The sequence below is a fragment of the Muscardinus avellanarius genome (genome assembly GCF_963383645.1).
Source record: "Muscardinus avellanarius genome assembly, chromosome: 4".
Lineage (NCBI taxonomy): Eukaryota > Metazoa > Chordata > Mammalia > Rodentia > Gliridae > Muscardinus > Muscardinus avellanarius.
The window spans coordinates 8,253,669-8,267,675 of NC_137789.1; the positions used below are offsets into that span (position 1 = coordinate 8,253,669).

Sequence of the window (14,007 nt, forward strand, 5' to 3'; positions counted from 1 at the left end):
GAGTTGTTCTTGTCAGCTATTTTGGTCACCGCAAAAGCAGACTAATACAGACTGTTACTGAGTATAGAGCATCAGAACATTAAGGCTAGGCTTCCAGAGTCCCCTTCTTTTCTTCTTCCCTGAAAAGGTAGTATGCACATTCAGTAAAACATTTAAGCATTTTAAAAGTGTGGCCAGTGTAGCCGGGTGTGGTGGCGCACGCTTGTAATCCTCGAGCTTGGGAGGCGGAGACAGGAGGATGGTGCAGGTTTGAAGCCATTTGTGCTGGCTTAGGAGACCCTGTTTCCAAATAAAAAGCATAAAAAACAGGTCTGAGAGTGTAGCCCAGAGGTAGAAGGGTTTCTAGGAACCCCAGCACCACCAAAAATAAAAAAATAAAAAAGGTGTGGTCAGTGTAAAGTAAGTTTCCCTGTGATTCAAATATCCTGGCTCAGACCTTGTCCCCAAACTGTCCAGTCTAACAAGTTTTTTCTTCATATTTTCATAGATTCTCTATGTATTCACATCATGTTACATATAGTTTATTTAATAATAGGTATTATATATAATCATGATGCATATTTTACATAAGTAAAACTGTTCCCCAACAGTGGCATGTTCCATAAGCTGCTCTGCACCCTGCATTTTAATTAATTAATTTTTTGCAGTACTTGGGATGGAACCTAGGGGCATTCTATGGCTGAGATACACCCTCAGTTCTACTTTTTATTCTTTGTTTGAAACAGGGTCTCACTAAGTTGCAAAGGGCCTCACTAAGGAGCTGAGGCTGTCGGCGAACTGCGATCCTCCTGCCTCAGCCTCACAAATGCTGGGATTACAAGCGTGTGCCTCCACGTCCGGCTCACACCCTGTGTTTAAAACTCAATGACATAGCTTGGAGCACACCCCGTATCTCCATGCACGTCAACCTCAACTTCTCCTAGAGCTGCGCATGATTTCCACATCAGGCTGAACCATCACCAGCCCAATACTCATGGACACCGGATGCCTATGGCCTATGTTTTTGACAAACCTGTTTTTTCTCTATTCTGACATCTAAAACTGCGCAGTTTACATAAGTTAAGGAGTAAATGTTTAATCATGTATGGCTCCTTCCTTACCTGCCAGGCTCACCCCCAAAGTCCAACCCTCTCTCTGCCTTCCCTCCTTTTCCCTCCCATGGGCCTGAAACCCTGCTAGGCTCTGAGTTTTCTTTTTATTTCCTCCTGGTTTTTCAGGTCCAAGGTGATTCACTATCTGATTCTTAGTTGGAACACAGAATCCTTGAAGGGCACTGGAAGGGCAGCAGGCATTTCCTGCTTGAGTCTCCCTCAGACCAGATTCAACTGCTCTGCAAACAAGACTCAGGAACGAGTCCTCGCAACCTTCCCTCCTGTGTACATTAACTTTCAGGTACGTGACGTTCTGCCTCAGCTTTCCATCAATCTCCTTATATATCATTAGCATTTCAGCATAATTAGCAGGGCCATGGAGTTCATCAGCAGTTCTCCCAGGATGTTTGGCTAATGCATTAATTTGAGACAAATTACTGAACTTGTTCAGTATTTATGAGACCACTGGTCCTGACCCGCCTTCTTGGCTTTGACATAGTGCCTACTCTTTTTTGGAAATCTAAGACTACCCCATAGAGAACTTACCTGGCCTACTCAACCTGTACATATTTACCATTTTGTGTGTGTGTGTGTGTGTGTGTGTGTGTGTGTGGTACTGGGGGTGGAACCCAGGGGCTTTTCTACTTCCGAGCTGTACTCTCAGACCTATTTTATATTTTATTTGGAAACAGGGTCTCACTAAGTTGCTGTGAGCCTCACTCCGTAGCGGAGGCTGGCTTTGAACCTGTGCAATCCTCCTGTCTCAGCCTCCCAACCGCGGGGATTGTAAGCGCGTGCCATCACACCTGGCCAGCGTTACCATTTTGTAGACAGACATACAGAACTTTAAGTGAGAAATAAACCCCATATACCAAACTTACTTACTTACTAAGATATCCAATTTCAACCTTTTGAATTATGACCAGGTTTTTAATTGCAGTTAAATGTGCAGTTTTGTACACATAACCTTCCTCTTTGTTCTGAAGATTGAACCCAAAGCAGGCTAAGCATATTATCTCCACCAGTGATCTACACACCCAGCTCTAACATTAACTTGGTCAACTTTTTTTGTGTGGTAGTACTGGGGTAGAACCCAGGGGCATTCTACCTCTGAGCTCTACCCCCAGCCCTATTTTTTATTCCTTATTTTGAAGCAGGGTCTCACTGAGTTTCAAAGGGCCTCACTAAGTAGCTGGGGCTGCCCTCAGCCTCTCAAATGCTGGAATTATAAGCGTGTGCCACCACGCCCAGCTCATAAACATTTTTAATCATTAAGAATGTGAAAGGTTTCTGATAGAGGCAAAAAAAATTATGAAGGAGGCAATCAGCCAGCAATCTGCTTTATTCAGTGCCCTTCAGGATGGGTCCGCCAGTCATGGGGGAAGGGACCAATCCCAGTCGGCCACTGGAGTCATCTGGGTTCCAGGGTGGAAGTACTTCTTTTTAAGGTCCATATTTTTGGGGGGCGTGGGACTAAGCGTGGGAACGCCGCTCCTCTTGTGATATCTGTAGTCTGCGGAGCGGACTCTCTGCCTCCAGGGTTCTGCCTCCTGCCTTTGCTGCGAGATCACATGGGGGAGGGGAGGGGCCCAACTTATCAGAACTCATGGCTTTTCAGAGTCAGCTTGTACTGTACATCAACAACCACAGATCTGCAGCTATTCTTTGTGACATGTAATCCAGCATCACCTGGCCCAAGGGATCCCCTTCTCTTTTAGCTGGCTCCCTCCTCCTTCCAGTAGACAAGCAGACCTTGAAGCACCCTGGTTTTCTGCCAATACTAAGATGTTTGAGGTTATCCTTATTTTCCCTCTTTGCCAATGATGGAATTGACTTTTTTGAAGGGGCTGACTATGGCTCATGAGAACTAATTGAAGGCATCTTGAAATACGAGTGGCAAATGTAAAGAATAAAGACATGTGCTAACTGAAAATCTATAAAGTAAATCATGTATGGTCATGGAAGAGCTGTGGAATCGTCTCTCCACTTACAGGTCTGGGTGCCCTACAGAAAGGGCCTTCCTTCAGTCATTGCCACATGCCCAGGGCCAGGACAGTTTCTGGTTTCCAATGACATCAATACTTGGGTCCTGAGAGTGCAGACCAGGTGGTGCCTCTGTGGCCCGTGTAGAGACAGAGCTGGCTTCAGTGGCTTCCTGAGGTCAATGTTATGCTTGTGGTGACAGATTAAAGTTCTAATATTATTGCACCCTTTTATACACTTAGGAAGTATTTTAGTTTTGCGGCTCTAAGGATTGAATACAGAGCCTTGTGCCTGCCAAGTAAGTACTCTGCCACAGAACTAACCCCGTGGCCATGTGTGTGTGTGATTTTTGAAGTGACAATTTCTCTACAACATGCCCAGATTTTTAACACTTAAACTGTTTATCTCCACCCCTGCTTTCAACATTGTTGTGGGCCTCAAGGCCTATTATTTTAAGGGTGCCTGTAAGCATCTTTTAGAAAACTGCTTTACACAGTATCATATGAAATTATGTGCATACATTTTATTGCTTTCAGGCAAATGCATGTCATATAGCTATGAATGTAATTACAAAATCATAGATACAAATATATTTAATCACACAAATTAATTTTATTCCTGATGCAACTAAATGCCACTTGATGTCCACATATTTATTGACACAATTTCATTCACCAAGAAGCCTTATGAGACCCACTGCCACCAGGAGGTGAGCTGGGAAGCTGATCTCCTTTAGGAACCATCACTGAAGCTGGATGCCATTAATTATATAATTTTGTGTGATTTAAATTTAATTCCATGAATTCTTCTTCACTTATTGAAGGCATCTTTAAACACTAGTGGCAAATGGAAAGAGAAAAGATGTTTTCTGACTGAAAATGTGCAAATTAAGTAAGTCAATGAAGGAATCAGTGTGGATTCCCTCCATTTACAAGTTTGGGATTCCCACCAAAAAGGGCTTTCCTGCAGTCACTGCCATAGGCCCATGGCCAGGAAAATTTCCAGCAAAAATAATAAAAAAAAGGAACACTTATTTTAAGCACAAATGGAGAGAAGGAAGCAGAGGCCATAAGGACAAGGCAGAAAAATAATTATAGCTATTCAAATAATTAACCCAGGACCCCCTGTGTTCACAATCCACAAGTCTTTCTTTTAATTTGACCTTAATATTTTGAGTAATTGGACTTTAATGTTAAATTGCTTCATTTCCCAAATTCACTTTGGTCACGGCATCTAGAGGCAACAATCCATCTGCTAATCAATAAATGACATTTAAAGGCTGCTGCAAAAAAGGCAGCCCAGCACAAAACTAGTATTGTCAGCAGATCTAGACCAGCTCTAATTTCCTGACAGAAGTCAATTCACAGCAGAATAGTGATTATTGTAAATATTTATGGTTCTAGAAGTAAAAGCTCATCAATGCAGCTTTTTGAGTAGTTCAAGAAGATTCCAAAGGGGTTCCAAGGAGATTCCTGGGCATCTATCTGACAATCCGCGATGTGGTGGGGGTTTAGCAATAAGGGGCTTTATTTATCTTTGGACTTGGTATTGAACCCAGGGCTGTTGTATCCCTCAGCTCTGTCCCAGCCACCCCCCCCCCCTTTATTTCGAAAGAGCATCTTGTTTTATGTGGCTGAGGCTGGCCTCAAGCCTGCCATCCTTCTGTCTCAGTCTCCCATCTACTGGGATTACAGGCATGCACTACCGGGCCTGCTGGAAGTGGCTTTTTTTGAGTCTTGGTGGGAAGTCTGGAGAGTGCGGTGGCAACATGGATAAAATACGGTGCACGGAGAGGCATGCTGCGCATACTCATTTGCTGAACTAACCTCCTGGGTTGTATCACATGAAGGGCCATAAGAGACGGACATGTCTCTGAACATATCTCCAGTAACCTGGCAAATCCAGGGGCTTGTCCTGACTCCTTATCTCCCAAGAACAGGACTAAAGACAGAGGAAGAAAGCACTGTCAGAAACCAGGCAGGTCACTTCTAAAGCTCACCGTCCAAGGGCATTCTCCTAGGAAGAAGGAGCTGACAAACTGAATGTTTCCATTCAGTAATACTGGATGCAATAGGCGCTGGGAAAAAAAGGTTGAAGAGGCCTGCAAGGGCCCTGCTTAGGAAGCTCCTGGTTCAGTGGGGAGAGGGCTGGGCAAACAGGTAAGTGTGCTGCAGGTGGGAATAGAGCCAGGCGCGGTGTGTGCCTGGGTCTGCGGAGAACTGGGGTCAGGTGAGTCTCAGGAGGAGAAATGCATCACTCTGAACAGCAGCGGAGAGGGCTATTCCAGGAACAGACCGGATAGGCGAAGACAGGCATTTCAGGGTAGACAAAAAATAAATGCGTTTCCAAAGCTTCAGTCACTTGAGGTCTGCTTTTACACGGCATTATTTTTCCTTGTTTCTGCATTACTTATACCATTTTGTTTACTAAGATTTTAATTTAACTTGGCGTTACTACCATAAATAAAAATGATATTTTTTGGTGCAGAAATGTAGCCAGTAACTGTCAGGCTCAATTCAGGTGCTGGAGCTAGACCGACGACCAAGACGGTCAGGAATACACAATGGAGGTAAACTGTCAGACAGGAATAGATACTATGTGGGAAATATAAAGTGACTTAGAGCGTTACTTTAGATGAGGTGGGACGGGCCTTTCGAGAAGTTATTTGAGCCCAGGAGTAAAGCCAGCCTTAGACCTTACCACCTTGGCATCAAAAACGAAAACAAGGTCATTAAATTTCATCCAGACAAGGGTGCCACTGGAGTGGGCCAGGAGCAGGGAGGAGAGAAAGCATGGTCACACCTAACCTGAGACTTTTGTCGAGATAAGACACCTAAAGACAAGGGGATGGCTCCCTCAGGTGCCAGCCTAGGCTGCCAATCCCATCTGTACCCACGAAAGCCCCGCTGGGCACCCCAAGGGAAAGCACCCTGCTCTTCCCAAACTCTGAGACCTGTGAGTGTGATGTAGGCTGTAACCCCCAGGTGACAAAGTCATCAAATCCGCGAGACCAAAAAAGGTTAGCTCGCTGCAAAGACTCAGAGGTGGGACACACACCCGAGCCTCCTCCAGCGGTGGCCCCATAGACAGCGGGTCGGAGGTGGGCCAGCAGCCGCTGGGCAGAACCCGGAATACTCCCAATTTAGAGATCCTTCCTCCCGGGGTCCCTAAGGTCGCCTCCCGGGTGTGGCCCAAAACGCTGAGCAGCGATCGCCAGGACCGGACGCGGAGGGCGGCGGCCAGAACGCGCATGCGCGGAGTCCCGGCGGCGGTGCCCGGGGAGGCCACCCCTCCCCCCGGGGGCGGACGTCGCTACGTCGGCGTCGGAGCCCCGTGGGGAGGAGGGCGAAGACTCCATCCGCCATGTTGGATGCCGCAGATTCGCCATAACCTCGCTGGCTCTTTTCTTAAAAAAATAAAAATAGAAAGCGAAGTGTGAGCGGGGCGCCCCGCCTTCTCGGTCGGCGCGGGAGGGAGCCCGGAAGAGCCGAGGCTTTTTTTTCCTCCGCGGCGGGGGCGTTGCCATGGAGACGCGGGCGGCAGGTGAGCGGAGCTGGGGGCTGGGGTAGCACGGTGGGGGTGGGGCGCGCGGGGAGCCGTTCCGACGTGGAGTCGGGACCCGGCGGAGGGATCCGCGGCGGGCGGAGAGCGGACGTAGCGGCGTCCTGCGGCCGCACGTTCAGCCGCGGGCCGTGTCCCGCCGCCAAAGAACAAGAGTGCAAATAAGAAAAGTAGGGAGGACACCGGGGAGCGGAGCCAGCGAGGGGGAGCGTGCGCGCGTGCGCGGCGCCGTTCCCAGGACGACGGGAGGTGCCGGGGCACGTCGGGGCCGGGCCGCGGGTTCGAATCCCGGGGCTGCCAGCTTTTGGACGGGCTTTGGCGGAGCCTCCTTCTTGTCTGGCTTAGCATGCACAGTAGAGCGCTCTCCTCGTTAATGCACCCCAGCAGTTGGGAGGTTTTGAAAGGTTAGGGCTCTGAAGGAAAGTTTCCTTGTGTCCTGTAGAGGGAGCCACATAAGAAGGGATTAGGGTCGCTATGGGAATCCCTGCCATAACTTTGGGGAATTGTAATGCACCTGCTGCCTGGCTCTGCCAGGCGTTGTCCCTGGCCCTTTGAAATGAAGAGTTTAAGTCCTGCAGGAGCTGCCACCTCCTCCAGGCAGCCCCTTCGGGCTCCCCGGCTAGAAGCAGAGACTCCGGACCTAATAGCGTGACAGGCCTTCCACTTAACGCCAGAGCGAGTCACCTAGCGTGGCCCGGAGGCCTCACCTGTAATTATCACCAGCTTCCACACTTGGGACTGGCGCTGTGGCTGCTCAGCTGTTAATAGCAGGTCATTTACTGATGAAGACAAGACATCCAGAGAGGTCAAACACAGAACAGCTTAGAAGTGCCCGAGGTTTTTTTTTTTTCTCGCCTTCCCTGTGGTAGTCTTTATTTATTAGTTTTTAGCTATTGATTACAGCACGGCAGCAAGATTACATTAGCAGTGTAATATAATACAACTTTTTTCACCTTATTATAGTCTGTTTGGAGTGTGCCCTTCTTGCACGAATGTACAACTGTGATCCCTCTGCTGTCTCTCCCAGCAGATAGAAGTATTATGAAAAGCAATGTTGCTGATGACATTGAATGCAGAGCAGAGTGTTTCAAATGAATTTTCTCCAACTTGGGATAAAATGCAAACTCCTGCCTGCTTGCCTGGCTCCTACGCCCTTCCCCTTGGAGCAGTGCTTGGCCCATAGGAGCTGTTCACTGTTATTTGTTGAATGTAGGTGCCGGCTGATCACGCCTGCCCCATCATGTCATGGAGACGTCCCCACACCACTGTCCCTCTCCAGCTTTATCCCCAGAGTGCACCAGCTCAGTTGTTGAAGCCACTAGAGAGTGTCTCCACGCTCCTGGAAGGAGTCAGGTGCCCAGGTCCTCAGCCCCAGGGATACCTTTCCTGGCTCTTTAGAAGTCAAACTTGCACCCTTGTAGGAACCCCTACAGGCCAGGCAGGGGTGAAGAGCAGTGCGAGTCTTCCTCCTGCGCGTCCTACCAGGTGAGCTAGTGCAGGTAGAGGAGGAAAGGGCGCCTAGAGCCAGGGCGGCGGGTCAGGAACCAGGACTCACCGGGCATGGGCATGCTGTTTTATTATTATTATTTTGGTGGTACTGGGGGTAGAACCCAGGAGCTTTCTACCTCTGGGCTATACTCCCAGCACTATTTTATATTTTATTTGGAAACAGGGTCTCACTAAGTTTCTGAGAGCCTCACTAAGTAGCTGAGGCTGGCTTCGAACCTGCGTGATCCTCCTATCTCAGCCTCCCAAGCGCGGGGATTACAAGCAGGCGCCACCATGCCCGGTGGGCATGCTGTTTTAAAAGTAAGGCTCCAGCCGGGCGTGGTGGCGCACGCTTGTAATCCCCACGCTTGGGAGGCAGAGACAGGAGGATCGCGCAGGTTCGAAGCCAGCCACGCGCGCTGGCTTAGGAGACCCTGTTTCCAAATAAAAATGTAAAAAAAAGTAAGGCTCCTCAGTCCAGTGCCTGCCTTCTCTTACGTCATTCTGCTGCTGCTTGTACAAAGAATGCCTCGCCACAGGTCTCCTAGAGTTTACCTGGCAGTCTTTAGAAAGGACGCTGGGATCTGTTATCATTTCTTTCCATTTCTGGCAGTAACAAGTGAAAAAAGTTCAAGTTTTGAAAAACGTGGTCCTACCAACTTGGAGCGAGCTAGTTTCTGAAGAGCCTGTCCTGTTTTGGTGGTTTGGTTATGTTAGGAAGGAGAGGAAGAACAGTAGATGGTAAGAAGGTGAGAGGCACTCAGCCTGAGAGTGACAGCTCTGGGTGGTAGAAGCCGGCTCGTCCCCTTAGTCACGCTCTTGTAGGCTGGCCTACCTCTCAAGCGGCTTCTCATTTGCCTCTGGTAAAGACGTTCCTGCTTCTTTCCCTCTAAACCTTATAATTTACATAACGACTTTTCAAAGATAGCTATCCTTAAGTAGAATTAAGTTGCTGCCTAGGGCAAGGGTAGTCAGAATTAGACGTATTAAAAAGACTCTCCTTAATTGCATTTCCTTTTATAGACAGTTTCATCACGCTGCTGCTGAAAACCTCTGCCACAAGACGGGCCGATTTAATTATGTAGAAGGATTTAGCCTAGAGTTAAGTTTTCCGCTTCCCAGCTGTTTACCCTGTGTGCTTCCGCTGTGTGAAACTTCCCAGGGGCAGGCCTCCACTGGAAGGCTGGGAACAGTGCAGAGGGCAGGAAGAACCCCACCAGGCCAGCGCTGGGCTCAGCCCCACTCCTCAGGTTCCTGCCTGAGGGGCTGGAGTAGCTCTTGGGACCCAGACCCTCCATCTGCAAAATGAGCCCGATCCTACCCCTCTGCTTGCGTGTTGGTGGTCCTCAGGAGGGTTTTGTTCCTTTCCAGGTCGCAGCCTTGTGCAGCTAGAACAGAGTCATTCACTCAGAGTTCTTTGAAAGCATTTGTGAATGGAGAGATGGGATAAAGTTTGACTATGATTTATTTATTTATTTATTTATTTATTTATTTATTTATTTAGTGGTACTGAGGCTGGAACCCAGGGACATTCTACCTCTGAGCTACACCCCCAGCCCAATTTTTTATTCTTTTCTTTTGAAACACGGTCTCACTGAGTTGCAGAGGGCCTCACTAAGTAGCTGAGGCTGTCTTCAAACCGCGATCCTCCTGTCTCAGTTTCCCAAATGCTGGGATTACAAGCGTGCACCACCACACTGGCTCTGATTTAAAAAATTTTTTTTTAAAGAGAAAAAAGTAATTTGGGAGGGAAGCAAAAAAGACATTTTAAGCATATTTGAGGTTGCCTCTTTTTCTTTATTTCTTTTTTTAAAGGAACATTGATAAGTTGATAAGTTGATAGATAATGCTTGGGATCGATATTAAAGTAAAAATGGGCTTAAAGTTAGAAAGCAACTTACTTTGTTTCTTTGGATAATTTTTTTTTTATTATTATTATTTTTTATTTGGCGGTACTGGGGTTCCTGGAAGCCCTTCTACCTCCGGGCTACACTCTCAGACCTATTTTTTATTTTTGGAAACAGTGTCTCCTAAGCCAGCACGGCTGGCTTCGAACCTGCGCGATCCTCCTGTCTCCTCCTCCCAAGCGCGGGGATTACAAGCGTGCGCCACCACGCCTGGCCTTTGAATAAGTGTTGAAAATTATAAATAGACAAATCGCAGCTGTATAGTATCTATGGTATTGCAAAATGCTATGACTTATGAATAGAATACGGAATGCTAAACCAAGGCAATTAGCATATCGGTCCCCTCACAGGCTTATCATTTGTTAGGCAGGAACTTTTGAAATTTACTCAGTGATTTTTGAATGATAATATATTAAGCGAGTCCCACTGGCGCATAGAGACACGCGGAGATCCATAGTAGATATTATGGATGCCTTTATTCGTGGGAGGTCGGCCTCCAGCCCCCCGCGTGGGGGGCTGGTGGCGGGGGAGAGAGCGCGTCCCTCCCTCTCGGGCTCCTCTCTGAACTCTGCACACTCTTCTTCCTGACCGGGAGGCCTGGTCCCCTCCCGGAATCGCAGAGCTCCACCTCCTAGCTTCTGGCCCCGCCCCCTGCAGGGCAGGGGGACTCAAACCTTTCAATTTTGAAGTGTACAACATATTATTTACTATATTCATCATGCTGTGAAAGGTATCTCAAAAGAAAGCTCAAACATGTTCCTTGAGTCTAATTGAGGCTCGGTACCCTATGCACACCACACCCTGCCCCTAGCCTCTGGAAACCAGCACTGAACTGGCTGCTTTGAGTTCTGCAGATTTATTTATTTATTTATTTATTTATTTATTTACTTCACATCATTCCTAATACTACCAACCAAGATCTCAGTAACATTTGTAATAAATGATCAATTCTTTTTTTTAATTTTTATGTGGATCCTATTGAAAATGGCATACATTCAGACTGTGCTTGGTGCCTTCTCCCCCCGACCCCCGGCTTCCCCTTTCTACCCCTCCCAACAATGAGTATTCAGGTTGACCATGCTATATTCATACTTTTACAGATATTCAAATGTAGCGCCTCCATTAATCAACCTCAGCCTTCTTCCTTCCCTACGCTTCCTTTCTAGCTTTGCTGAGGTTTCCCTCTATGGAGTTGAAATGGGGGTTTCTTGAGAGGAAACCTGGCGAGTTCTTGTCTACGGTGAGCGAAGAATGACACCCGCAGACCTCAGGAAGGGGAGTAAAAGGTTTATTGGAAGCAGCAGGGAATGGGGGAAGGGTGGCTGAACACCCCCAAAGGGGCTGGAACTCTGGGTCCAGCAGCTGCCTTCAGGACAATACTTGAGAGTAGCCCAAGCCGAATTGCCTTCAGGTGCAGGCTGCTTGCTTCAGGAGTCCATGCGATCTGCCAGAAGGGAATAGAGAAAAGTGGGCGAACACCCCATAGGGGTGGTAGGAACTCCGGGGTCCAGTAGCTGCCTTCAGCCTTCAGGTCACTACTCGAGAGTCGCCCGAGCCACGTGCCCTCAGATACACTCTGCCTTCTCTCAGGGCCAACACGACCTGAGAGAGAGAGAACAGCTCCCCAAAAGGGGAGGGGGTCCCAAGCGGGAAAGTCCCCCCTTTGCCATCCAGTCAGGCCTTGCCTGACCGCTTGCAAGTCCGTTTTTGGTTAGGGTGACTTTTGGGATTCCAAGGAGAATTTGCACAGGGTATTTGCAAGTCCTTTGAAGGGTCTCCTTTCATTCAGTAGGAGTGTCTACTTGCTCTGTGCTGGCTCCTGGGTTTGTTGATTAGTAAACAGATGGCTTTGTAAAGCTCTGGCCTTCTTATTCTGAGCCTTTGGAGTTTCAGGCATTTGTCGCCCCTCAGGAAACTCAGGAAATTAACTTTTTTTCTACCAAGGCCTTTTCCCTATCTGCCTATTTCCTTTCTACCTCCTCCGAGTCCCTCTGGTATTCCTAATGCTCCCTAGTTTGGGCATATTAGAGAAAACATATGTCCCTTCTCAATATAATGCTCTCCGTGTCTTTCCGTCTTCTTGCGAGTGACATGATTTTGTTCTTCTTTATGGCTGAGTAGAATTCCATTGTGTGTATTTCCCATAATTTTGCAGTCCATTCATCTGTTGATGGAGACCTAGGTTGGTTCCATCTTTTGGCTGAGTTCCGCTGTTTTAGGTTCCATGTCTAAACGATAGTGGCTCCTGTGCTATTTGTCTATCTGTGCTTGTCTATTTGACCTGGCAGAACGTTTTCCTGTTCTACTCATGTTTTTCCAATAGACAAAATTTCTTTTTTAAGGCCCACTAGTCTTCCAACTTGTATATGTACCACCTTTTCTTTATCTCTTCATCTGTGGATCATCAGCACTTGGGTAGATTCCGTAGCTCAAATGCTGTGACTGGTGCTGCAAGTGAGCCTGGGTGTGTGCGGGTCTTATTGACAGATGCTTTTGTTGCAGTTGTAATGGTGCTGTGGGCTCTTTTCAAAATTTGTTGAATGGGAAAAATTAAAGCAAATAGGCAGCTTGGTGTAGCTTTAACAAGTCTTTATTACAAAATCAGTAGGAAATAGAGAGAGAAGAAAAAGCAGTGTGCAGGCATGCACACTGGAGAGCCCGCAAATGGAATCTGACACCCTCTCCATCCCTGACCTTTAAATAGATATTGTATTGGTATGTCCTTATCAGTGTCACCAAGGCAATGGCCAGTAACTTATTTCCTAGCCAGATGATGCCTCTTTGCCTCCAGACAGTGCACTTACTAAGTGCAGAAGTCAATAATCTACCTGGCTTCCGCCTCTATTGTATTGGGCTGTATTGGTTGCTCATCAACTATGAGTGCTTTGAAGCAGCACCTGGACCTTTCCTATACTCAGCCCAGGACACAGAGGAGAGGAGGTAAACCGAAGCACTGATGGCCTCTACATATTTTCAGGGCTAAACTGTCTCTATGACTTTTAAGGCAAAGGCCTTAACAGAGAAAGAGAGGGGAATTCTAGTGTAACAGCTGCCACCCCTCCCTGCTTGAGTGTCTACACAGCACCCAGGCTCTGACTGCCTTTTACATTTTGGAAATTAATACCGGCAGATTTCAAGTCTTCTAGGTTTTTTAAATCATGTAAGTGGAGCTGCAGAGTGTTGACCTCTGGGATTTGGTACCTTGTGCCCCAGACTGTCTGGGCTGAGAGGTGGGCGGCATAGGTGTTGGGGTCTATGGGGGTAAAGAAGACAGGGCCTGACAGCAGGGAACAGGCTTTATTGAGAAATAAAACCTGGAAGGAGGTGTATGACTCGGGAGAAAGTCAGAAAGCCCACCTTGTTACAGGCTAGGGCCTTTCTATGGGGCAAGGCGGGGGCCCAGGAGTAGTCAGGTAAGCCACTGGCTGGTGTGCTAGTGGCCAGGTCTTCTCGGGCAGGGCAATGGTCGGGGTGTTTCTCTTTATTTCTTGGTTCTCAGTTCTCCTCTGGCTTGACCTCAGGGCCAGACCTCACAGCGCCCACAGTAGGGACCCAGCTCTGAGGCTGCTGGCTGTCTAGATGAAGAATGGGGGCAGTTAGCATACATTTTGAAGGGACGCAGATGTAGACAGGAGGCCTTCTTCAGTGCTGCGGCCCACCCCAATGTGCTCCTCCCCGGGGGCCGTGGCTGTGGCTGGGAAGACAGAGTCTCAGAAGCAGTTTGGTGAAAATACCCCTGCGCTATGGAGCAGTTTGAGTTTTCCTCAGGGCCCCGCAAGCCTTTGATCTGTGTTTTTAGGGAAAGAGGAATGAGGAACCTAACATGCCCAGGGGTGAGGAAGTCTTTGGAGGCTTTTTACATAGCTGCCGCACATCCCCTCCTGTGTGTTTTTAGTTCTCTTCTGAGGTGGTGGAGAGCCACATATTTTGGAGTGCAGCGTTTGGGGCGCATCCTGAGGAGCCCTGTCCTGGGGACC

At 48.0% G+C, this 14,007-nt stretch overlaps 1 protein-coding gene across 1 annotated transcript in view; it reads left to right on the forward strand.

Moving 5' to 3' along the window:
- Positions 1-6,444: 6,444 nt before the first annotated feature.
- ZFAT (zinc finger and AT-hook domain containing) overlaps positions 6,445-14,007 on the forward strand; it is a gene marked incomplete at both ends in the record, with an annotated part of 197,320 nt that continues 189,757 nt past the window's right edge. The window contains one exon of the mRNA XM_080694115.1: positions 6,445-6,617. Coding sequence (XP_080550241.1) covers positions 6,599-6,617 — 19 coding nt within the window. The remainder of the gene's footprint in view (positions 6,618-14,007) is intronic.